Source organism: Mauremys mutica, chromosome 24, assembly GCF_020497125.1.
Source record: "Mauremys mutica isolate MM-2020 ecotype Southern chromosome 24, ASM2049712v1, whole genome shotgun sequence".
NCBI lineage: Eukaryota > Metazoa > Chordata > Testudines > Geoemydidae > Mauremys > Mauremys mutica.
The window spans coordinates 3,930,402-3,955,844 of NC_059095.1; the positions used below are offsets into that span (position 1 = coordinate 3,930,402).

At 46.1% G+C, this 25,443-nt stretch overlaps 1 protein-coding gene across 3 annotated transcripts; it reads right to left on the reverse strand.

Moving 5' to 3' along the window:
• Nucleotides 1–2,622: 2,622 nt before the first annotated feature.
• Nucleotides 2,623–24,945, reverse strand: SGTA (small glutamine rich tetratricopeptide repeat co-chaperone alpha). Of its 3 annotated transcripts, none has more exons than XM_044998825.1 (12): nt 24,808–24,945; nt 14,564–14,699; nt 12,308–12,411; nt 11,956–12,040; nt 10,430–10,529; nt 9,111–9,215; nt 8,781–8,919; nt 7,905–7,967; nt 7,460–7,497; nt 5,994–6,083; nt 5,450–5,573; nt 2,623–5,103 (listed from the first exon to the last, which is right to left on the reverse strand). In XM_044998825.1, the coding sequence occupies exons 2-11, from the start codon at nt 14,661–14,663 to the stop codon at nt 5,459–5,461; spliced, it is 939 nt and encodes a 312-aa protein (XP_044854760.1). In that variant the 5' UTR covers nt 14,664–14,699; nt 24,808–24,945; the 3' UTR covers nt 2,623–5,103; nt 5,450–5,458. The 3 variants fall into 3 exon arrangements, with proteins under 3 accessions (XP_044854760.1, XP_044854758.1, XP_044854759.1); XM_044998823.1 differs by lacking the exon at nt 24,808–24,945 and adding an exon at nt 24,566–24,704; XM_044998824.1 differs by lacking the exon at nt 24,808–24,945 and adding an exon at nt 21,762–21,882.
• Nucleotides 24,946–25,443: the final 498 nt, after the last annotated feature.

Consider the following 25,443-nt stretch of genomic DNA (forward strand, 5'->3'; position numbering starts at 1 on the left):
ACCCTTTCCGGAGACGTCCACCTGTGATTGGCTGCTGGGGACCCCAGGAGAGAAACCGCCGTTTCTCACTGGCTGGAGGGGACGCCAATCAGCGCCTGTGGCCTCGCCTACCCATGAAGCCGGGACAATGCCCCGGGCCACGCGGTGCGTCGCTGATGAGGGCCCGAGAAGAAACAAGAGCCCGCCGTGAAAGGTTCCGCTGCCTGTTCTGGAGGCTGCAGAGCTGTCCGGGGCAATGGGTGCTGAAAGTGGCATTGTACGTGTGGGGCTGGTGGTTTCAGCAGGCTGGGCAGAGGTGCTGGAACTAAGGGTGCTGCGGCTCCCCCCCAGCTTGAATTGATTCCTATTATATAAGGGAGTTAGAGTTTGGTTCAGGGGATTTCAGTAACCCCGCTATAGAATTTGTTCCAGCAGCACTGGGGAGTGGGAGGAGGATTCCTGGGTTCTGCTTTCAGCTTCAGCAGAGACTTCCTGGGTGACCATGAGCAACTCACATCCCCTCCCTGTACGTGTTTCCTTAACTGGAAAACAGGATAAGTACTAGCGCCTCTGCACCACTACAGTGAACTAGCATCTAAAGTTCTGAGGGACCGTCAGATGAACAAGACTAGAGCAGGGGAAGAGGGGTGGTATCAGTATGAGAACAGTAGCTTTTGACAGAGGCCTCTGCTCTGAAAGAGAAAATGCTTGAGCAGAAGCTGTTAGCAAAGTTCAGCAACTGCCTTGCTAGAGGGGAGTCGAAGTCTCCCTAACCAGTATACAGCAGCAGGGCTAAGGTAGCTCACAATGGGGATACGGAACATTTTAGCCCTAAGTCAGTCATTAGAACAGACCAGGTGGGAGTGAATGAAAATAGCAACCTGCAGAAATGTGAAGCAAGGTGGGTAGGGGGCGCTTAGGGCAGCAGCCAAACATCCACCAGCCTAATTGGTGTGGAGCGGTTCCCTGGCTGTCTAAGCAGAGAGGTGGAGACAACAGAGACTGAACCCTCAGTTCTAGAGATGATACTGCCGGAATTCAGGACTGAGACACAGCAGTGGAGGTAGCGTCTCTGGGAACAACCAGCACCACCACTTGTGCTGCTGTCCTGGTGAGAAGTTAGAGGACTTTGTTCTCACTGGGGAGTAAGTAGGTCCTCTCCCTTAAAAATAAAAATTCTAAACAAAGAACCTTCCTCTCTCTGCATTGTAGGTGGATGGGCAAAAGTGAGAGGTAAGAAGTGTCTCCCCACATACTCCCTCTAGAGGTGCTTCTTAGGGCATGACTCACCTTCCAGCTTACAGGTCTGGATTTCTGCTCCCAGGAAAAATCCTACTATTGCATTTGCAAACAGAAAAGGCAGTTTGCTCTGCACCTCTGACCGCACAAACCGTTGCACAGGGACTATGGTGAAATCCAGCTGACACATTCACCCACAGCTTAGGAAATGTCCACCTGTACTAAATATTCTCCCAACCTTTGGCAAAACTGCTGTAAATACACAAGGCAAGGAGCAGCTCAACACCTGAAAGTGATGGCGGGTGACCCTAGGTAGGTTCCCTCCCCACTGCATCAATTCTGCACCTGCCAGGCTACCGGAGGACTTCACATTCCCACAAATGCTTGGCCTTATAGATAAAAATATTTGCTGTTATGCACAAGATGCTGTTTTTCCAATGAATTTTGTTTGGAAAGAAGATCAGAATCCATGGGCTGCAAAATGCATTTATTTTACATGACATCATAAGAGGGGACAGGCCATGACTGCCAGTTAGTTTTAAATGTAGCACTGCAGGTGCTGCATGTGAACTGCTAGCCACAGCAGGTCCCAGGGGACATAAAGTGAAAGCCTCACAAAAAGTTCTCTGCACAGGGGACACGCAGCGAGAGGAGTTGCACCCCTTCAGCTTGTGAGATGGACTGTAGATGGTATTCCAGAGAGCTAGACATGACTAATTATTAGCTGTTTCCATATGCTATATTGGATCATCCAATCACAGCCCTTTATAGGAAAGTTATCTGTTTTTGCTAGGAAGATGCGGGGAGAAAGTTTGAAGCGCTAAGAACAATCTTAAAATGCCAGACCTGTTTTTGAACAGTCCATAATAAAATTTGTGGTGAGGTGGATGTTGTTTTTACAACACTGAATTTAAAATATCCTTTGGGTAATGCTCAAAAAGACACAAGAAAATAAACATGGTGACAGGACAACCCAGGTGGGAAAGAAACATAAGGAACCAAAAGCAGTAAAGTCAGTCAAAAAATGGAAATGAAAGCAGAGTGCAGCCCCCCCAGGAGTGATTCTCGAATAGTGATCTTACAGCAGCCTCGAAAAGGGGCAAGAGACCCTGACCATTGCTCCGGCAAGAACACGCTGCAATGTGTCCTGCCTTGCTGGCATAAGAGATTTTACTTAACGTAAAAAAGCATCATAAAATATTCTACTCTAATCAAGTCACACGAAAGGGATGTCACCGGCCTGAAACCTTGTCGTTTAAAAATATTGAATTTAAAGTCATCTCTAGCTCCACAACTGCCCCATAGCTTTGTGGTCCTACAATTTCATGTTCCTGGTTTTAAAATTGTTTCTTCTCTCATTACTTTGGGAAAGACCCACCTAAACAAAGGACACGGACTCTAAAAGCAACAAAACTGTCTTTATACAATGCTGTCAAACGCACAAAATGAAACAAGAATAAGACATCGTTTGTTTCACTGAGCTCTTTCATTTCAAGTAATCTTGGGTGTTACTGAGAAAAATCTTGAGACAGGAGTATGATTTTTAAATTGATAATGTCCCTTTAAAACACTTCCTTAGATATCTAAAAACGACTGCTAAGCTGCAATAGTTTAAGGGAAGAATTTAGGTCCAAAATTTTCCGGGAGTTAAGTAATAATCAGCTATTGCAACATTTAATAAATATATTTCCACCGATTTTTTAAAAATTGCTATGGGACCAGTTAATTTTCAAAGTAGCAACATTTCCCTGGTTGCAGCACAGTGCCAATGTAGGACACCCAGAGTGAAACTGATTAAAAGCTGCATATAAATGAAGTGAAACTGACTAGCCTATTTTCAATGGCCAAGCTGAGCCACATACAATAGTAAATAAGCAGCATGAAAAGGAAATTAGAATATTTAAAAATGTAAATTTTATCAGTCTAAGGTGGAACGGGTAACAAAAGGAGACACAGATTTCGAAGTAGGCTGTGAATTTTAGCTGGCACCTCTCCCTTGTTATTAATTTTCAATTTAACTATAAAAGATCTTGCCAGGTTTCTCTTGCCAAATTGCTTAGAAATATGCAGGGAGAGAGTTTCACGTAAAGGAGCAAAACAAGCAGCAAAGAGGGGTAAGGGGGAAAGAAAAACCACATGTAGGTTTTCTCCAGCTGCAACTGTTGCACAGTGAACGCAAGGTCTCGATCCTGCAAGCGTTGGCACCGGGGTGGATTGCTGTATCTGGGCAGACCCCACTGAAGCGCGCAGAGCTCCATACAGGTGCAGCAGCCCACTCATGAACGATCTAGCCCAGGACTGGGGCCCAAATTAATTATTCCTATGAAGAGACTGGGCAGGCCAGTCACACCCTGTGGCTTACAGGCTTTGCTGTTTTGGTCACCTTTGGTCAAAAGGGATGACAAAGAGCATCAAAGTATTTTATTCTCCACAAGTTACAATGACCACAGTTAGAGTATTTAAAAAAAGTTGTTTACAGATGGTATCAAAACAACAACAAAACCCTATTTAGTTGGATGCACACCTCCCCCCGCCCCCACTCATCCCCTAGGCTTTTTAATCTCTTACACCTACCAAGCTTTAAATTAGATGGTTTTCTTGCACCTGGCAATATGACACTTCACACACATCCCCTCCTGCTCTCTGAGTTACTCTAGCTTGAACCTCAGGTTTATAAAGTTCCTCTGAGCTTGACTAGTGGAATTTCCAATGGATTCACTTACACATTTCGAAGTCAGTCCGCTACTGGGCACCTGAGCTACAGAATCATTTTGGTAATACTAGAGGTCCTGGTAGATGCAGGACATTTATTCTGATAAATTACATGGGTCCCCTCCCCATCCTGTCTGTAATACACTGAGGCATAAGAGCTTGTTGCCAGTCCCACAGCTCAGTTAGTGGCCAGTCAGTATATTATGGATTCAAACAGCAGTTTTATTCCACCAGCTCACATTCCCATGTATTCAGCAACTTGAACCCCTCTGAAATGGGTATCTGCAACTCCCATCTCTATCACAGAAGCCCTGATCTTCGTGACCACTCACACGCAAGAGATAATAAAAACTAAAACTTCTAAAAACTTGAACTAAAAGGAGTCAAATCTTCTCCCTCCCCAACTACAGCAGAGAGGACAGCTGACAAAGATAGAACCATGATTTTTTTTTTTAAAACACTAGATAAATTGTGTCATTATTGGCAAAAAAGATCTGAAAAACGTGTATCAAAAATGCTCAATTTGAAGGAGTCACAGAAAACGGTCTTACTCCAGGCAACCCATCCCCCAAAATACACTTACATTCACAAATGCCTTTAGAGATGTCCACCATCTTAATCTCCTGTGTAGAAACCACATCGGCAGTATCGCTATGCACCCGAATAAGAAATGCAGTGAACATAAGCGATTTTTGACACCTAGCTGTTGGGTGCAAGGAGATTCCGTGAGCTGCGATGGGTTAATTGCGTTTAAACATTGGCGTCTCTTAAACATGATGAAAAGATGTAAGAAGGGGAATGGAGCTGTTCACTCCTTTTAAGCAGCCGGTCAAGAGGGTGGAGGCTTCTTATAGTGAAGAGTGCTGTATCCTTGAAAATGGATTCAAATCCTCAACGTAGCAGGTAACAATGTGGTTGGTTTTCTGAGTTCTAGAAAGATAATTGATGCTGGTTTGTGTTTACTGCTTGCTGGATCTTCCAGAGGGAAAAGAGGGATTTGGGGGCAGGCAAAGGGACTAGGGGAAGAAAATGAGAATCTGTCTTTAACATGCAGGTCGTATAAAGTTTTTTTTTTTCTGGTTTGTTTTCCTTTTTCTCTCTTTTCCAACTGGAGAAATGGCAACACACACATGGCTTCCAGTTTTTTATTGTGAAGAATTCCCATGGGTAGCACTGCAAAGACAGGAAGACAAGACATACTTGTGATTTTTGTTTTTTAAATTTCCCCTCTCCTAACCCCTCTGCACATAGGATGAGACTTATTTGTTTGATGGCCAGCAAGGGACATTAAAATAGCACCTTGTGCTTCTATAGTATTGTTCAAAGCACTTTACAACCACTAACCCTCAGTGTCTCTCTGAGGTATGGTGCTATCACACTCATTTTACAAGTAGGGAAACAGGCACAGAGAATGTGTCAAGTAAGTTATCCAAAGACATGAGACGGATCTTGAGTAACCCAGCATAGAAGTCCCTGCTCAATAGAGCTGGCTTGTATAATGTAGGGTTTATGAACTCACCTGGTATTCTCATTCCTGCTGATCCTCGTTGCTAGCACTGGGGGTTCGACTCCTAATCTGACTTCGTAACTGTTCTATTAGCTCTGGATTCTGCTGCTGCATCTGCTGAGCAAACTGTTGACCTCTGAAGGAGAGAAAGCGACATATCTAATCAATTTTTCTCATCGCGCATGTCAGGCAGGGTGACCAGATGTCCCGATTATATAGGGACAGTCCCTGTATTTGGGGCTGTCTCTAATATAGGTGCTTATTATCCCCGTCCCGATTTTTGACACTTACTGACTGATCACCCTAATGTCAGGGCAGTTTGGAGCACAGAGAAATCTAGCACTGCGACCAAGGGATACTAAGTTCTCCATGGCACAAGAGACACTCCCTGGTCTATTTAAGAAAAGAAGTTGGGGTATGTTATTGAAAGGCAGGGGTCGAGACTAAAGTTTTCTGGAAGGTACTTGGTTATAAACGAAGCTTTGACTTTTGACCAAGATGACTGAAATGCATCTATTGATTATTCAAAGAGGTGGAAAAAAGTCATTTGACTTACGCTTGGATAAGGCTGGCAAGGTCGTTAGGGGAAGGGCTGGCTCCTGCTGCTCCCATAGGGTTCTGGCCACCTGAAATCATCCCAGACATTCTGCAAAGAAATATTTATTGCTCAGAACAAAGAGAGATGGAGATTTCACTTACTACAAGTTTTTTGGTAGGCACAAAAGTTACTTTTTTGAAAAAGTCAGCACAAAGCATGTCAGTTTTATGATTAAGGAGGAAAAAAAATTTGGCTTGCTAGAATTAAATTTAAATTAAGGCACCGCTACAATTAGTGTGAAGAGCCAGAGTTTCTCATGGGCTTAAGCGTAATCCAAGCCCTCCCTCCTCAGTTCTACTGCTGAATGCTTGGTCAGACATTCAGGAGAATCTTACTGAAACCCCTGCCTCTTGCTTTCTGATCTTTAAGGTCAGGTGACAGTCAAAAAGCTACATACAGTAGAACCTCTCTGATTCACCATTTGTTTATTAATTTCATCAGCTGCAGTTTCATTTTAATTTAATTTATGTTATCAACAGCACAATAGCAAGTGGGCTGTGGTATAGATATTGTAAAGATCTTCGTAATAACGGGCCTTGCTACAGTATCTGCTATTGTTGTCTTGACAGATGTGAAGATTCTGCCTTGTGCATGCATGGTTTATACAGGAGGTTGTACTGCATTAAGAGATCTGCTCACTGTGTGTCTTCAAGTCAGATCTGGGGACACTGGAAGGCCAAAGGTGTTTCAACTCATGTAAGACAGAGGGACTATGGGCATGCAAGATAGATATCATCCTGCCTTTTGTGTCATTAACAAAACTGGCAGTTCAGTTCCAACTGCAGAGCCTCTATTCACAATGACAATGGAAAAGGCAGAAAGAACCAATTGGATATGGTGACACCAGATCTTTGGCTTGTAAGCCACGCCAATGGGATCAGGAAGTCAGAATAAATTATAGCATCCCCAGAATATCGTTAGAGTGCCCCATTTCTAACTGCAATTGTGCTTTAAAGGGGATAAACAGAAGAGTCACAAGGCTTATCTTTGTATTTTATGGCCTGACAGCACCTCACAAACACTCATGAATTTGTGCTCACAGCCCTCCTGAGACACAGGAAAGTATCCTCATTTCACAGACAAGGAATGAGACAGAGGTGAAGTGACTTGCCAGTGACGCAGGAAATCTATGGCAGAGCCATGAATCAAACCCTGGCTTCCCGAGCCCCAGCTCAGTGTGGTAACTCCAGGCCACCTTCCCTCCCCTTTCTGCACATCTTTAGTACACAAGTCCTTAGCATGTCAAGCCATGATGATCACAACAGGTACACAGAACAAAACAACATGTTGCTTTAAATGCCTTCATGAACATTTATGAGCCCAGAACCCACCAGAACCTCACTTCAGCCGTACTCAACAGCCAACCAATGCACAAAATCAAATGAGTGATTCAAAGAAGAAATACGAGACGGTATCGAACTTACAGCTGTTGTACTTGTGGATTGTTCATGAGGTTAGATGCCTATTTAAAAAGAAAAAGATTACATCCTATTTAAGAAGTGCCTGCGTGGCTATACAGATGTCGTGCCATTCAACTCAACAAAGAGAAGGCAGCAACACTAAGCTATATTAACAGGAAGAGTAGCGACAAGAGAAACACAGTACAACACACAAGACAAGGCCGATCATGCAGAACAGGGAGCCTCCATCACATCCTCACATCTCACATGGAAAAGCCTGTGAGTAAGTAACTGGCTCTTTAGCTTTAATTCAGTCTCCTCAAAGCAATCCTTTGATGAATGAAATGAAAACATATCTGCTAGTGAAATGTCTGAACTCCCATGGTCATGCATCAATACATTTCATTCCTTACATCCAAATACACAGACAAGATGCAAGCTGGCTGGGATCTAATGTGTACAAATTTACCATGCTCATGAAGCCTGGGTTATTCAGCAATCCAGCTAAATCAAATCCTCCTGTGCCTCCAGTCTGCAAGGAGGAAACCAAATATAAATGTAGTCAGGCACAATAACAACATCTACCTGCCTCCAGCACAGCTCACAGCACGCTGCACTTAACCTACAGGTGTACGTCTAAACAGAACATCGCTACAGCTGCAAATCATTCTGTACACAGATCTGTGATTTAAACCGAAACAAAGGTAAGAGTGACTGTTGCTTAAGGTTCTTCATTTATACTCTTGCCATAAGGGCTAATTCTCTTTTACACTGAAGACCACTGTAAGGGGCCCTTAGTGGAAATGAGAATCAGTCAAACCCTAAATACTCTGGCCTGAAAACTGAGCGTGATCAAGGAGGTTTGTCCCTTTTTAAAAGGCCATCAAGATAAGAAAACATACTTCAAAGAACTCCTTCCTTCCTACTAGTAAGAACTAATGAACACAGAGTTTCATAGTTAAAGTGCAATAAGAGAGTAAACATTATTTAGGGCTGTGAAACTCTGCTTTTTAGTTTCACTTTTTCTAGGCATTTTCCAGATAAGCCCAGTGCTGCTGTGTCTGGGTTCAGAGCACTGCGGGGAGGTTATTCTAACTGGGTTTTAATTGTGTTATAAACTGCCTTTTCCCCTACTCCTCCCCACCATTACCACCTTATACGTTACACCTATATTCCAGACTTAACCCAAGTTAACAACGCCCTGTCAGATACTGAGAGACGATAATGTAGCAGTTAGAGCTGGCCAGTAACACTTTAAAGTAGCACAATGAAGACATTTATTTTTCTCCCCGCAACCCAGCATAATTCTCGGCTTGGCCCTCAAACAGGATGGGAAAGAACTTACTGGACTAGGGGTTTCTTTCATTTTCTGTTCGGCTATTTTAAGGTTTGATTTGTATGTTTCATTGTCTGGATCCAACTCCAGGGCTTTTTTGTAGTAAATGACAGCTTCTGCGTGTTTGTTTAAACTGGAGAGGGCTAAGCTATTGAGAGAGAAAATAAAATGAAGGCCCGTTACAGAAGGTTACATATCAAAGATCCACAGACCATTAAGCACTGGATATTCCCGTGTTAGCATTCTGAAGTAGAGGACCACTACCAGTATCATTACCACAGGACTTGTCATTCATTTTGAAGTCAACACCTTTATAAAGAAGCAGTTGCCAGTACCTACCCCATTCTGCCATAAGCTTTGCTGTAGTTTGGATCAATACCGATAGCTCTTTCACAGTCTCTGACGGCTCCAGCATAGTTTCCTAATTTGCTGTAAGCAGCAGCCCTGGGGAGAATGGAGAAAGCAATGCACAGGAAGCTTATTGGGTCTGAATATGCCAATCAAAGTCACCCTTCATGCTCCTCCTTCAGCGCCCAAGGGAAGGTTTAAACTTAAAACCTGACTTCAGCTCAGATTCTAACTTGAGTAACAACCTACTGCCATCCTAAGGTCCCCCTGTAGTTTCAAGTGAATGCACTATCCTCCTCCTTCATTTTCTCTCCCAAACATATCATGGAGCATGGCTCCGCCCCTGCACCATCTCAGAGGTGGCTGATGAGTGAAGGAGACGTGTCTACTAGTTTGTACATCTGTTCAAATTGGTATTATTCGGGATGGAAATTGATCCTTTAATACAAGATATCACAGCTCTATGCCTTGATTTCTCAGGTCATAACGTTTATGCTCTTCCCCCGGCCCCGGTCTTCTCCCCCTCCCCCTATCACACACATACACAGGTGGAGGCGAAAAATATATATAAATACTGGAATATGCTTGTTCATGCCTCAATCCTGCAACTTCTATTGAAAGTGCTCAGCACCTCATAAGCTCAAGCCCTCAATGGCCACATGATACAGGCAAAATTCAGGCAGGGAAGGCAGCTTATGAATGATTTTTCAAAGAGTTGGACATGCATTGAGGCTAATAATAGGTTAATTACATGGCCATTTGTATACATGCAAACTGTAAAAATAAGTTGGGAGCGCAGGCTCTGAGCCAAGTGAATGGGCGTCTTTCCATTGATTTCAATGAACATTAAATCAGCATTTTTTGCACACAACTGCATGTTGAATTCCTTGAAAACCAGGCCCTCAATCCTCAACCTCTGAAAGATCAGATCTTGTTTTGCTGCTTCGTCCATTATCAACACAATCTTTCCAAATCTGTGCTGTCTGCCGCAGTTACAAAGGGGTTTTCGAGTAGAGCCAGACAGTGTTACTTGGTATTCATATATCTCATCAAGTGCTTAATAGGACAGGGATATGGAAAACAGCCCTCCCTAGAAATGCCAGTGCCACAAGGCAGGCAGAAGTCAAAGGAAAACATGTCAGCACAAGTTGCCAAAAACAAAGGACAAACAATAAATTAAGAACAGTCTGATAAGGTTCAAATCAGGAGCTGGACCATGCAAGGGCCCCATAAACAATGAAAAATGAGGCAAGGCTCAAAATACAAGAACGTGAATATAAAAACCTGCAACGAGAGTTAAATGTCAGTACCTGTTGCAAAAATATACTGCATTTGATGGATTTAATTCAATTGCTTTTGCGTAGAAAGACACAGCACTTTCAAAGTTTTCTGCCTTCATTTGTTCATTACCTAAATGGAAAAACAAAGGTCTCTGTAACAGGTCAAACAGATGAAGCAATTAGAGCAATGGGCTGGGGTCTCAATTCTTCTTGGCCTCTGCTTAAAACATAATGCAAAAAGGAGCACGTAGATATGCTGAAATCTCCACTCTTTTGCACATCCCTTAGAACAGAGGTTCTCAGCCTTTTTCTTTCTGAGGTCCCCCAAACATGCTATAAAAACTCCACAGCCCACCTGTGCTACACCCACTGTTTTATGCATATAAAAGCGAGAGCCAGCGTTAGGGGGTAGCAAGAAGGGCAACTGCCTGGGGCCCCATTTTGCAGGGTGCCCAGTGAAGCTAAGTCGCTCAGGTTTCAGCTTCAGCCCCAGGTGGTGGGGCTTGGAGCAGCAGGACTTCAGCTTTCTGCCCTGGGCCCCAGTGAGTCTGATGCTGGCCCTGCTGGGCAGACCCCCTGAAACCTGCTCACAGCCCCGCGGGGGGCCTCAGCCACCTGCCTGAGAACTGCTGCCTCAGAATATGAGCAACTGGGAGATCTGCTCAGCGAACAGTGAGAAGGCTTCAGCAAGGAAACTGTAGGTCTTTTGGCATTATTGGGCTTCCAAGCTAACCACAGCCATTTCAGAAGGGATCCTACAGGCTCCCTCATTAATTTCCCTTCAGCATCTTTCAAGCCCACAATCACCATAACAGCTTTCAGTCTCCATCCACAGATTCATTGAGCCAGGCAGCACTGCCCTAACTGGCCACTAGGGGTGCTGCAGAGTGGGGAGAGTTTCACTTTCTTCCAGGATGAGCATGCAGTCTTCACATTGCCGGGAAAAGGGGTTACAGTCGAGAAGAAAACCGTGCACATCTGTGCCATGTTCCAGTCAACACGTTCTTTTCCAAGATACAATGATCAGACGAATGCTAACGAGGTCTCCTAGCTAGATTCCAACTGGAGACACTACGTTCTGCCACCTAAATACACTTCTGCAGTTTTAGGTTGAACATAGGATTCTGCCCCTCTTGCTTGAGAGCCTGCTGACGAGCTGCCAGACGCCCATGCAGAGGGTGCTGTCTTTAGGTTATGGAAGCAGTTCCTATACATACAGTCTGAACAACATTCCAGCACCCATCTGCTTCAGCAGCACTCTGGGGAACTAGCAAGACAAAGGCATGCTCTTTCATCGGAGCATAAAAACTGGAGCATCGCCCACACGGGTGGAGCATTCTCTGACTCCATGTGGGTATACACAGAGATGAACCCGTTCTTAATTCCACCCCACTGCTTCTAATTACATCACCCCGCACAATTCCTCTTCCTTCTTGCTGCGTAGACCTTCAGATACTTTGAATTAAGCCTGCCTGCCTCCTTCATTGTTAGTTGCCTGTGCTGTATATACCATGTTTTTTTTCCCCTCTCAATATATCAGCCCAGTATGTGGTTACCTTCAGTCTTAAGTCTTTCAGCTTCAGCCATGTCTTCTTCCGAGGGGGTGACTGGCTCAGAATTTGTTCTGACGTAATGAGGCTCCTTATAATATCAAAGAATAAGAAAGCTATGCTTTATCATTGGCAATTACTATAAACCAATGCTCTAATTTCCCTGACACTGCATCTTTAAGAGTTAAATGCTTCCAGCTTTTGACTCCCCCAATGGGGGGAGACAGCTGTGAAACTAAGCCCAATGGGCAGCTTTCCACTGTTTTAGTTGAAATCTCAGAGCTATATTATTAATAAATATCTCGCGCTTAGACAATGATTTTCATTAGTAGATCAGAGAAGTCTGTAGGACACAAACCTTTCCTGTAGCAGCTTCGAAAATTTCAGGGAGAGTTTGAGACACAACCAGATCTTGGTCTTCCATGGATACTCCAAAAGCAGTCTCCAGGCATTGGATTGCAACTGGGTGGGAAGGAAGGTCGGCATTTAACATTCCCCACATCCTCTAAACACCTGTTCGTGTCATTCCCTCCCTCCAGTGGAGTCTGAATTTATGAAGATATCAGAAATATAAATGAATATGAAGCAGATTACACATTTGGGGCATAATCTAGCTATGGAGGGGTAGGGGTAGTGTGGAACAGTTGAGAGTGCCTAGGACTATGGGGTTTTATTCCCAGATCTGCTACTAGGCATGAGACACACCTAGGGCAAATCATTTCACCTCTCTGCCTGTTTCCCCATCTGTAAAATAGGGACATTAAGTCTCTTTCAAGGGTATTGCAAGGATTAATGTTTGCTGAAGTGTTTAGGGAGGGGCCCTTCATTTCTAGCTACGTACTTATATGGCCCCATCCCTGTAGTATCTGACAGCCTCAGAAATAAACAAATTTATCCATACAACATCTCTGAAAGAATGATCCCAGTTTTATAAATGGAGAAACTGAGGCATGGAGCGATTTAGTAACTTGTCCAAGGTCACCTAGGGAGTTTGTGGCAGGGCTAAGAATTGAACCCAGATCTCCTGGATCCCAGTCCAGTACCTTAGCCACAAAAGGCTACATCAAGGATAACACTGTGTTGATTACAGCATCTGAAACCTCATGCACAAGCCATTACCTGTTGAGCACAATGCAGTTTCTAAAGGATCAGAAGACTGCAGCAGTCCTTTGGCTACAGTGGCAGGCAGGTGCTTGAATGAACATTATCTAGCTGAAGCTGGCACAATACCTTACATGCCAGTGTTTTCCCAACACACTTAATGGAGATGTGCAAACCTTGGCTCCAAAGACAGAGTTTCTAGAGCGAGTCACAAGGGCAACCTCCCCATAGCCTCAGATGATTTTAGGGAGGAAAAAAATCAATATAGCTCACAGATGGCAAAGCAGATTTACGCTCCTGCAAGCATACGCAGCTTCCGAAGTGCTGAATTATTGTTTGCATATTTTTTAAAAACTTAAATGCAGGGAGTTAATTGCTCCTTACTAGCTCTTTGAGCTGCTTGCTGTAGCCTCTCTGGCTATACACTGGCAATACCAGAGATAAAAAACAAAAGGGCAATGCCTCTAACACTGGCTCCTGCCCCCTCTCTTTCACAGGTCATTACCTACCAACGTTCCCAGTCCTGGGTTAAGGACAGACCCAAGGACATGCTGGAAGAGTTCAGCCTAGCAGAGCCCCTCTACCTTGTACCTCTATATACACAGTATCCTGCACTTGAAATAATCTTTCCATGCTTCAAGGAACCTTCTCTACTTCTCTTTTGCCTACAACGGTCACTCCCTGTCCTGGCTCTGGCTGCACCCTCTCTTTCAACTAATCTCTGTGTGTGCTGCATTTGGGTGAAGGGCCATATGCTCCTATCGCTGGGACAGCCCTCCCATAGGGTCTGTAATACCCTGAGTCGCCCACGGGGAAGGTTCTTAACATCAGGGTTGGAAAGCTTCCAACAAGAATAAGGCATTCATTTTAACACTGCATTGTACTATCAGACGCTCCCTGATCTCTCAGTCTTGCAGAGCGTTTTGAGACTTAGGGCTTTGTCTACACAGTGGGATAATGTGCACCATGGGGTGGGATTTCTAAAGTGCACTAACGTGTTGTGCATTAATTGGTCCGTGTACCTTGCTGGTGAGCACCAAATACATTAAAGCACACTAGGAAACATTTAGTGCACACCTGCAAGTTCTACACGAACCTATGAATGCCCAGCACATTAGTGCACTTTAGAAATCACACTTCCATAGTACTTATTGCCCCCTGCAGACAGGCCCTTATCTAAGACTCAACATGGCAAGTCTCAGACTTTGGATCAGTGTAAATTTCAATTGCCATATATATATTCCTTTCCTGGGTTAGCCTGTGCTTCTCCTGGAAGAGGCTAGCAGGAAAGTTGTTCTCTTGTCTGGCTACTTAACATTTTGGGTTCCCTTCTCACTAAGAGTTTACATAGGACAAGATTTCACTTCATCGATTAGGAAGGTTTAGGGACTACAGCACCGCAGGAATTGTACAACTGAACGGGAGGCAGACTGATCTGCTTGGGTTCCCCGAGAGCCCTGGAGCAGACCTCTGCTCTAGAAGGCATGAACAGGGAAGACAACCACCCACTTACCTTCTAAGCTCTCCTGGGCATCAGGAGAGAGACCCCCGTTCTGTAGCTGGTCATGCAGGAACTGGATGATGGAGTATGCCAGGCGCCTCTTGTCAGCCATTTCGTCTCCCCGTCAGAACTTTTTGTTCTGATGTCTCTTAACAAAAAAATTTACAGAAAAAAAAAGGTTCAATTTAATGAGCAACAGGGCAAACAGTGAGGTTCTACTCAGTAAAATACAGCTATCCATACAGAGTGGAAGGATGGTCCACTGGTTAGGGCGCTAGCCTACAATTCAAGCCTTCAATTCCCAGTTCTGCCAGAGACTCCCTGTGTGAGCCTGAGCAAGTCACTTCATCTCTCTGCCTCAGTTTCCCACCTGTGAAATGGAGATAATAGCACTGCCCTGCCTCACAAGGGTGCTGTGAGGCGCTCAGATACTACGGTGATGTGGGCCACATAAATACCTTTGAAACACCGGTCAAGACAGAAGATACTGAACACTTGAAAATCTAGCACACCCCCTACTCAGAGCATATACAACCATTTCAGAGAGGGGAAACTGAGCCCAAGAGGCAAAATGATTTGCCCAACATTAATATGAGAGCTGGAAAAAGAATTCAGGGATACCCCACTGCCAGTCCTGTGCCAGTCCACTAGCTTCCTACCATGCTCTGGGTATTTTTGGCTCCTATGCAACTTGACCAGGTTAACAATAAAAGAAACTTAGTGCAGAGTCAGAAGAAGTTCTGAACAGGTGATTGGGCTCAGTTAGCAGGGGAGCGGGTAAAGAGTCAATTAAACTTCGCAGAGTCTAAGTTCCAATGAGACACCAGAGCAAAATAATAGTCACCTGAAAAGCACAGATCAGAACTGAGTGGGACAAGTTATCACTGCTGATCTCAAAAGTGAGAGGGAAATGGGGATGAAGGTCTTATGTCAAGCTCATACCATGACTTGGGATCACACTCACCAATGACAACTGACACCAGTTGTGTAGCACAAGGACCAATTTGACCATGAGACACTAAATGGAAAATGCTTCTGCCCAGATGGACATTAAAAAGGCTCCACAAGACACTTCCCATCACATGGAGATGAGCCTGTTTGCTGGATAATACTTAAGAACATAAGAACATAAGAAAGGCCGTACCGGGTCAGACCAAAGGTCCATCTAGCCCAGTATCTGTCTACCGACAGTGGCCAATGCCAGGTGCCCCTGAGGGAGTGAACCTAAAAGGCAACGATCAAGTGATCTCTCTCCTGCCATCCATCTCCATCCTCTGACGAACAGAGGCTAGGGACACCATTCTTACCCATCCTGGCTAATAGCCATTTATGGACTTAGCCACCATGAATTTATCCAGTCCCCTTTTAAACATTGTTATAGTCCTAGCCTTCACAACCTCCTCAGGTAAGGAGTTCCACAAGTTGACTGTGCGCTGCGTGAAGAAGAACTTCCTTTTATTTGTTTTAAACCTGCTGCCTATTAATTTCATTTGGTGACCCCTAGTTCTTGTATTATGGGAATAAGTAAATAACTTTTCCTTATCCACTTTCTCAACATCACTCATGATTTTATATACCTCTATCATGTCCCCCCTTAGTCTTCTCTTTTCCAAACTGAAGAGTCCTAGCCTCTTTAATCTTTCCTCATATGGGACCCTCTCTAAACCCCTAATCATTTTAGTTGCTCTTTTCTGAACCTTTTCTAGTGCTAGAATATCTTTTTTGAGGTGAGGAGACCACATCTGTACACAGTATTCGAGATGTGGGCGTACCATGGATTTATATAAGGGCAATAATATATTCTCAGTCTTATTCTCTATCCCCTTTTTAATGATTCCTAACATCCTGTTTGCTTTTTTGACCGCCTCTGCACACTGCGTGGACATCTTCAGAGAACTATCCACGATAACTCCAAGATCTTTTTCCTGACTCGTTGTAGCTAAATTAGCCCCCATCATGTTGTATGTATAGTTGGGGTTATTTTTTCCAATGTGCATTACTTTACATTTATCCACATTAAATTTCATTTGCCATTTTGTTGCCCAATCACTTAGTTTTGTGAGATCTTTTTGAAGTTCTTCACAATCTGCTTTGGTCTTAACTATCTTGAGTAGTTTAGTATCATCTGCAAACTTTGCCACCTCACTGTTTACCCCTTTCTCCAGATCATTTATGAATAAATTGAATAGGATTGGTCCTAGGACTGACCCTTGGGGAACACCACTAGTTACCCCTCTCCATTCTGAGAATTTACCATTAATTCCTACCCTTTGTTCCCTGTCCATTAACCAGTTCTCAATCCATGAAAGGACCTTTCCTTTTATCCCATGACAGCTTAATTTACGTAAGAGCCTTTGGTGAGGGACCTTGTCAAAGGCTTTCTGGAAATCTAAGTACACTATGTCCACCGGATCCCCCTTGTCCACATGTTTGTTGACCCCTTCAAAGAACTCTAATAGATTAGTAAGACACGATTTCCCTTTACAGAAACCATGTTGACTATTGCTCAAGAGTTTATGTTTTTCTATGTGTCTGACAATTTTATTCTTTACTATTGTTTCAACTAATTTGCCCGGTACCGACATTAGACTTACCGGTCTGTAATTGCCGGGATCACCCCTAGAGCCCTTTTTAAATATTGGCGTTACATTAGCTAACTTCCAGTCATTGGGTACCGAAGCCGATTTAAAGGACAGGTTACAAACCTTAGTTAATAGTTCCGCAACTTCACATTTGAGTTCTTTCAGAACTCTTGAGTGAATGCCATCTGGTCCCGGTGACTTGTTAATGTTGAGTTTATCAATTAATTCCAAAACCTCCTCTAGTGACACTTCAATCTGTGACAGTTCCTCAGATTTGTCACCTACAAAAGCCAGCTCAGGTTTGGGAATCTCCCTAACATCCTCAGCCGTGAAGACTGAAGCAAAGAATCCATTTAGTTTCTCTGCAATGACTTTATCATCTTTAAGCGCTCCTTTTGAATTTTGATCATCAAGGGGCCCCACTGGTTGTTTAGCAGGCTTCCTGCTTCTGATGTACTTAAAAAACATTTTGTTATTACCTTTGGAGTTTTTGGCTAGCCGTTCTTCAAACTCCTCTTTGGCTTTTCTTATTACACTCTTGCACTTAAGTTGGCAGTGTTTGTGCTCCTTTCTATTTGCCTCACTAGGATTTGACTTCCACTTTTTAAAGGAAGTCTTTTTATCTCTCATTGCTTCTTTTACATGGTTGTTAAGCCACGGTGGCTCTTTTTTAGTTCTCTTACTGTTTTTCTTAATTTGGGGTATACATTGAAGTTGGGCCTCTATTATGGTGTCTTTAAAAAGGGCCCACGCAACTTGCAGGGATTTCACTTTAGTCACTGTACCTTTTAACTTTTGTCTAACTAACCCCCTCATTTTTGTATAGTTCCCCCTTTTGAAATTAAAGGCCACAGTGTTGGGCAGTTGAGATGTTCTTCCCCTCACAGGGATGTTGAATGCTATTGTATTATGGTCACTATTTCCAAGCGGTCCTGCTATAGTTACCTCTTGGACCAGCTCCTGTGCTCCACTCAAGATTAAATCTAGAGTCGCCTCTCCCCGTGTGGGTTCCCGTACCAGCTGCTCCATGAAGCAGTCATTTAAAGTATCGAGAAATTTTATCTCGGCATTTCGTCCTGAAGTGAAATGTTCCCAGTCAATATGGGGATAATTGAAATCCCCCACTATTATTGGGTTCTTAATTTTGATAGCCTCTCTAATTTCCCTTAGCATTTCATCATCACTATTACTGTCCTGGTCAGGTGGTCGATAATAGATCCCTACTGTTATATTTTTACTAGAGCATGAAATTTCTATCCATAGAGACTCTATGGAACCTGTGGATTCGCTTAAGATTTTTACTTCATTTGAATCTACACTTTCTTTAACATATAGTGCCACTCCTCCCCCTGCACGGCCTGTTCTGTCCTTCCGATATATTTTGTACCCCGGAATGATTGTGTCCCATTGATTGCTCTCAGTCCACCAGGTTTCTGTGATGCCCATTATATCTATATCCTCCTTTATCACAAGACACTCTAGTTCACCCATCTTATTATTTAGACTTCTGGCATTTGTGTACAAGCACTTTAAAAACTTGTCCCTGTTTATTAGCCTACCTTTTTCTGATGTGCCAGATTCTTTTTTATGTGACTGTTTATCATCTGATCCAGCCCTTACATTATACTTCTCATTCCTCTGCTCCTGACTATAACCTGGAGATTCTCTATCATCAGACTCTCCCCTAAGAGAAGTCTGAGTCCGATCCACACTCTCCTCTGCAGCAGTCGGCTTTCCCCCATCTCCTAGTTTAAAAACTGCTCTACAACCTTTTTAATGTTTAGTGCCAGCAGTCTGGTTCCACTTTGGTTTAGGTGGAGCCCATCTCTCCTGTATAGGCTCCTCCCATCCCAGAAGTTTCCCCAGTTCCTAATGAACGTGAACCCCTCCTCTCTACACCATCGTCTCATCCACGCATTGAGACTCTGAAGCTCTGCCTGCCTACCTGGCCCTGCGCGTGGAACTGGGAGCATTTCTGAAAATGCCACCATAGAGGTCCTGGATTTCAGTCTCTTCCCTAGCAGCCTAAATTTGGCTTCCAGGACATCTCTCCTACCCTTCCCTATGTCATTGGTACCTACATGTACCACGACCACTGGCTCCTCCCCAGCACTACACATAAGTCTATCTAGATGCCTCGAGAGATCCGCAACCTTCGCACCAGGCAGGCAAGTCACCATACGGTTCTCCCGGTCATCACAGACCCAGCTATCTACATTTCTAATAATCGAATCTCCCATTACTAACACCTGCCTTTTCCTAGAAACTCGAGTTCCCTCCCCTGGAGAGGCAACCTCAGTGCGAGAGGTAACCCCAGCACCATCTGGAAGGAGGGTCCCAACTACAGGAAGGTTTCCCTCTGCTCCCATTGACTGCTCTACTTCCCTGAGCCCTTCTTCCTCCTCAACAGCACAGGAGCTGTCTAAGCGGAGGTGGGACAATTCTACAGTGTCCCGGAAAGCCTCATCAACATACCTCTCTGCCTCTCTCAGCTCCTCCAGTTCCACCACCCTGGCCTCCAAAGTCCGTACATGGTCTCTGAGGGCCAGGAGCTCCTTGCACCGACTGCACACATACGCCACCCGCCCACAGGGCAGGTAATCATACATGCGACAGTCAGTGCAATAAACTGGATAGCCCCCACTCTGCTGCTGGGCTTCTGCCTGCATTGTCTCCTAGTTAGTGAAAGGGTGGTTTACGGAAAGTAGTTTTAGAATGTAGTTTGGTATATAGGTTTTAGGGTTTTAGGGGGGGCTACAGGGAAGGGGTTAGGGCCGGCAAGGGACTCCCACTCCCTTTCCAAACTCCCTTGCGAAACTCCCTGTTAGCAGCCCCTGGTCGCAAAGCTCCCTGGTCGCTTGTGCGTGGCTTTATAAAGCCCTGGCCTGAGTGAATGCCCCGCCCACTGATTAAGGCTCAGCCAATTACCAGAGGCTTCGAGCTTTCAAACCTGCCTCCAACTGCCAGCCAGAGCACACGGTCCCTCAAACAACCAAACAAACAAACAGACTGACAAACACAAGCTCAGCACACAGCAAGTAACCCCCAAACACAAACAAACACACACTACAGACAGTCACTTACCCCACAGATGCTGTATTAGCTCCTCCTTCACCTGGAGAACTCCCTTGCGAAACTCCCTGTTCACAAAGCTCCCTGGTCGCTTGTGCGCAGCTTTATAAAGCCCTGGCCTGAGTGAATGCCCCGCCCACTGATTAAGGCTCAGCCAATTACCAGAGGCTTCGAGCTTTCAAACCTGCCTCCAACTGCCAGCCAGAGCACACGGTCCCTCAAACAACCAAACAAACAAACAGACTGACAAACACAAGCTCAGCACACAGCAAGTAACCCCCAAACACAAACAAACACACACTACAGACAGTCACTTACCCCACAGATGCTGTATTAGCTCCTCCTTCACCTGGAGAACTCCCTTGCGAAACTCCCTGTTTGCAAAGCTCCCTGGTCGCTTGTGCGCGGCTTTATAAAGCCCTTGCCTGAGTGAATGCCCCGCCCACTGATTAAGGCTCAGCCAATTACCAGAGGCTTCGAGCTTTCAAACCTGCCTCCAACTGCCAGCCAGAGCACACGGTCCCTCAAACAACCAAACAAACAAACAGACTGACAAACACAAGCTCAGCACACAGCAAGTAACCCCCAAACACAAACAAACACACACTACAGACAGTCACTTACCCCACAGATGCTGTATTAGCTCCTCCTTCACCTGGAGAACTCCCTTGCGAAACTCCCTGTTCGCAAAGCTCCCTGGTCGCTTGTGCGCAGCTTTATAAAGCCCTGGCCTGAGTGAATGCCCCGCCCACTGATTAAGGCTCAGCCAATTACCAGAGGCTTCGAGCTTTCAAACCTGCCTCCAACTGCCAGCCAGAGCACACGGTCCCTCAAACAACCAAACAACCAAACAGACTGACAAACACAAGCTCAGCACACAGCAAGTAACCCCCAAACACAAACAAACACACACTACAGACAGTCACTTACCCCACAGATGCTGTATTAGCTCCTCCTTCACCTGGAGAACTCCCTTGCGAAACTCCCTGTTAGCAGCCCCTGTTTGCAAAGCTCCCTGGTCGCTTGTGCGCAGCTTTATAAAGCCCTGGCCTGAGTGAATGCCCCGCCCACTGATTAAGGCTCAGCCAATTACCAGAGGCTTCGAGCTTTCAAACCTGCCTCCAACTGCCAGCCAGAGCACACGGTCCCTCAAACAAACAAACAAACAAACACAAGCTCAGCACACAGCAAGTAACCCCCAAACAGAAACAAACACACACTACAGACAGTCACTTACCCCACAGATGCTGTATTAGCTCCTCCTTCACCTGGAGAACTCCCTTGCGAAACTCCCTGTTAGCAGCCCCTATTCCCAAAGCTCCCTGGTCGCTTGTGTGCAGCTTTATAAAGCCCTGGCCTGAGTGAATGCCCCGCCCACTGATTAAGGCTCAGCCAATTACCAGAGGCTTCGAGCTTTCAAACCTGCCTCCAACTGCCAGCCAGAGCACACGGTCCCTCAAACAACCAAACAAACAAACAGACTGACAAACACAAGCTCAGCACACAGCAAGTAACCCCCAAACACAAACAAACACACACTACAGACAGTCACTTACCCCACAGATGCTGTATTAGCTCCTCCTTCACCTGGAGAACTCCCTTGCGAAACTCCCTGTTAGCAGCCCCTGTTCGCAAAGCCATATCAAAGTCATTCTACTGTTGCATGTGTGATTTTAGTGCTTGAGAGTCCTGGGGACCGAAGTCCTCTATCCACATAAGATAGACACAGCATAAGGCACAGCAGGACAAGTTTACCCACATACCCCCAGCCAATTAACCTTAACCCCTATCTAGTTTAATTAGAAAGCTATATAATATAATTCATTAAGCTATTCAGTCAACAAGATACTCCCACCCACATAAGCTCTACCAGTTTCTCAGCACAGAGAAACTCTGATCAGTCTCACACTGAATGGAATTAAAAGAACGCATATCCAGAGAAATAAAATAAACGGGCTTTGTTAAATCATTTCACAACTGTATAAATGCAGGCATCAGTAGGGCTCATTTATTGGGAGGAAAAAGTTTCTATCCTTCCTTAAACTTGGAATAATATGTCCGGGGGCAGAAAATCCTGATCCATACAACAGCCACGTAACATGGCAAGCAATCAAAACATATTTCAAGTCTTAGATGGAAAGTGTCTTTACAAGGACACTGGGTGCTTAGCGCACAGAACAGTCACCTGAAAGATTCACAACTATTTATGTGCCTGCCAGATGGAAACTACTGAAAATGATTAGATTCTCCACCAAAAGTAAAGAAAAACACACAGATATCCCAATCAAAATCTTCAGTACCATTACCTATCAATTCTCCATGGACAGTTCAGGTGAGTAACTATTAACCCACAACTTCTCCTCCTTCCTGAAACTTGTGGCCAGTCTAATAAATCAGATGGCACGTCAGATCATTTTACAGAACTGATCATCCATAAATTTAGCAACTTCCCTAAGTCTTGTACGAGTGCATGCGTGTGTGTGTGTGTGGGGGGGGGGGGGGGGGGTTAATCGCCTCTTCAACCTCGCCAAAGAGGCCTTATATTCAGCTTATTTCTCTCTTACTTTGAGATCCTTGCATGGAAAACGTAAAGAAATGAAAAGTATCATTATTACTCTTACACAGAACTTACCCACAGAGGCCTGCACTAGTTTCCAACTGCAAAGACATACCAAACATTCTAGCCTTCAGGAAGGTTTCAAATCCTACCATAAGAACATAAGAATGGCCGAACTGGGTCAGACTAAAGGTCAGTCCAGCCCATTATCCTGTCTACCAACAGTGGCCAATGTCAGGTGCCCCAGAGGGAGTGAACCTAACAGGTAATGATCAAGTGATCTCTCTCCTGCCATCCATCACCACCCTCTGACAAACAGAGGCTAGGGACACCATTCCTTACCTATCCTGGCTAATAGCCATTGATGGACTTAACCTCCACGAATTTATCCAGTTCTCTTTTAAACCCTGTTATAGTCCTAGCCTTCACAACATCCCCTGGCAAGGAGTTCCGCAAGTTGACTGTGCGCTGTGTGAAAAAGAACTTCCTTTTATTTGTTTTAAACCTGCTGCCCATTAATTTCATTTGGTGACCCCTAGTTCTTATATTATGAGAACAAGTAAATAACTTTTCCTTATTAACTTTCTCCACATCATTCATGATTTTATATACCTCTATCATATCTCCCCTTAGTCTCCTCTTTTCCAAGCTGAAAAGTGCTAGCCTCTTTTCAGAGTCACCTCTGCTATTTCAATATAAGGTAGCCACCCTTGCTTTTAATCAAATTTAAGAACATATAAAGCTATCCCCGATGCCCAGGCACTCATGCAGAGATCTACTTTTTTTAAGGCCATGTTTACACTATAGACTTCTGCCAGAATAGCTATGTTGGACAGAGGTGCGATCCTTGACCAGTGTACTGGAAGAAGCCGCTAAGACAGATATGGTTATACTGCACGTTTACTGGTTTTGTTTGAGTGTATGTGGAATAAGCTAGATCAGTAAAAATTTGTTTTGCCAGTATAAGCTGTGTCACACTAGGAGTGCTTTGCTGATATGGTATACCAGTAAAGCATGCCTAGTTTAGACACGGCTTAAAGCTTGCTCACAGGTTTTGTACTGGTATAACTGTGTTGGTTAGGGGATGTGATTTCTGGGGCAATACTGTAGTTATACTAGTACCATCCATAGTGGGGATAGTTATACTGGTATAAATATGCTTCCATTGATACAGACTATCCCCCTCCCCATATAAGATTAAGCTGCAATGGTATAAGCATATTTATACTGGTATAACCACGCCCACAATAGGTGGCTGTCCTGATTTAGCGACGGGGGTGTAGCTGAAGCAGACAAAGCCTAAGGGTTTTCTATAGGCACGACAGTGATGGGTGCAAGACGGGAGCTGTGCAACGCATCACAGCCTCCACATGCGCTTTGGCTTTCAAGAAAACAGACTCAGCTGCCAGCCGTTATTTAAAGCCGACCCACCGAAACCCCAGGCCAGCAGCTGCTTTCTGAAACAGCTCGTCCGGGAAACAGGCGCCCCGTGGCCGTTTCAATACGCGATATCCCGCCCCCCAGGCGGCTCCCCCCCCCAGCCCCCTCTCCCCACTCCCTCAGCACCCCGCCCCTCCCCAGACAGCTCCCCCCCGCCAGCCCCTCAGCTCCCACCCCCCTCCCCAGCGGAGCCCCAGCCCCAGCAGGGCGCTCTAGAGGCGGGAGGGTGAGGGGGGGGCTACTCCCGGGGGGGCCTTCCCGAGTCCCCGGTGGGGGGGGGGGGCAGGAGGACGGAGCCTGCCCCAGCCCAGGGGGGGGCAGCCCCAAGGCCCCCCCCGCCCCCAAGTGCACCTTGGTACTCACCAAGCGCCTCCGAGCTCCTCTCACCCCCACCACAGCCAGGCGCACACTGCGCAAGCGCGCAATGATCCGCTCCCCTCCCACCTCTCCAGCTGCGCAGGCGCCAAGGCTTCCCCGGAGCCTCCCTTCAGCGCCGCATGCGCACCGGAGCCCCAGCGGGAGAGCAGACGCATCGCGCCCCCCCCCGGGCCGTCACACGGAAGCGGAAAGGGCGTAACCGGAAGTGCTCCGAGGCAGGCGCTTACCATCGGGCGCTGACACGGGCGTGGCTGTGCACCAATGCATTGTGGGATCGCGGAGGGTGGCTCACGCAGCCGCTCTTCCCCGAGATTTGCCATAGAGATGTAGCGCGGGGCGGTGCTGAAGACACACAGAGAGCTCCGCCCCTCCCCTCGTGCTTTGTGACACGGGGCGTCTGCCCCCTGCCCCGCCCCTCGCCCCGGGCGCTGGCCCCCTTGGCCAGCCGCCCCCCGGGGCTAATTCTGAGGGACTGCCCCCCCCAGCACCGTGTCCCCCTCAGCCCCCCCAATCTGGGCTCGCGCCGCCCCCCCAGCACCGTGCCACCCCTCAGCCCCCCCCGAGCTGGGCTCGCGCCGCCCCCCCAGCACCGTGCCACCCCACAGCCCCCCCCCCCGAGCTGGGCTCGCGCCGCCCCCCCCAGCACCGTGCCCCCCTCAGCCCCCCCCCGAGCTGGGCTCGCGCCGCCCCCCCAGCACCGTGCCCCCCTCAGCCCCCCCACTCTGGGCTCGCGCCGCCCCCCCAGCACCGTGCCCCCCCTCAGCCCCTCCCGAGCTGGGCTCGCGCCGCCCCCCCCAGCACCGTGCCCCCCCTCAGCCCCCCCAAGCTGGGCTCGCGCTGCCCCCCCCCACCGTGCCCCCCTC

What these genes read in the sequence shown, in the direction of transcription:
- SGTA (XM_044998825.1), bottom strand. Translation starts at nt 14,663, where the DNA reads ATGGCTGACAAGAGGCGCCTGGCATACTCCATCATCCAGTTCCTGCAT. An exon ending in TGCCCAGGAGAGCTTAGAAG is followed by an intron (nt 12,412 to 14,563) that starts GTAAGTGGGTGG and finishes CTTCCCACCCAG; the next exon opens with TTGCAATCCAATGCCTGGAG. An exon ending in AAAGCTTATGGCAGAATGGG is followed by an intron (nt 8,920 to 9,110) that starts GTAGGTACTGGC and finishes CTCTCTCAATAG; the next exon opens with CTTAGCCCTCTCCAGTTTAA.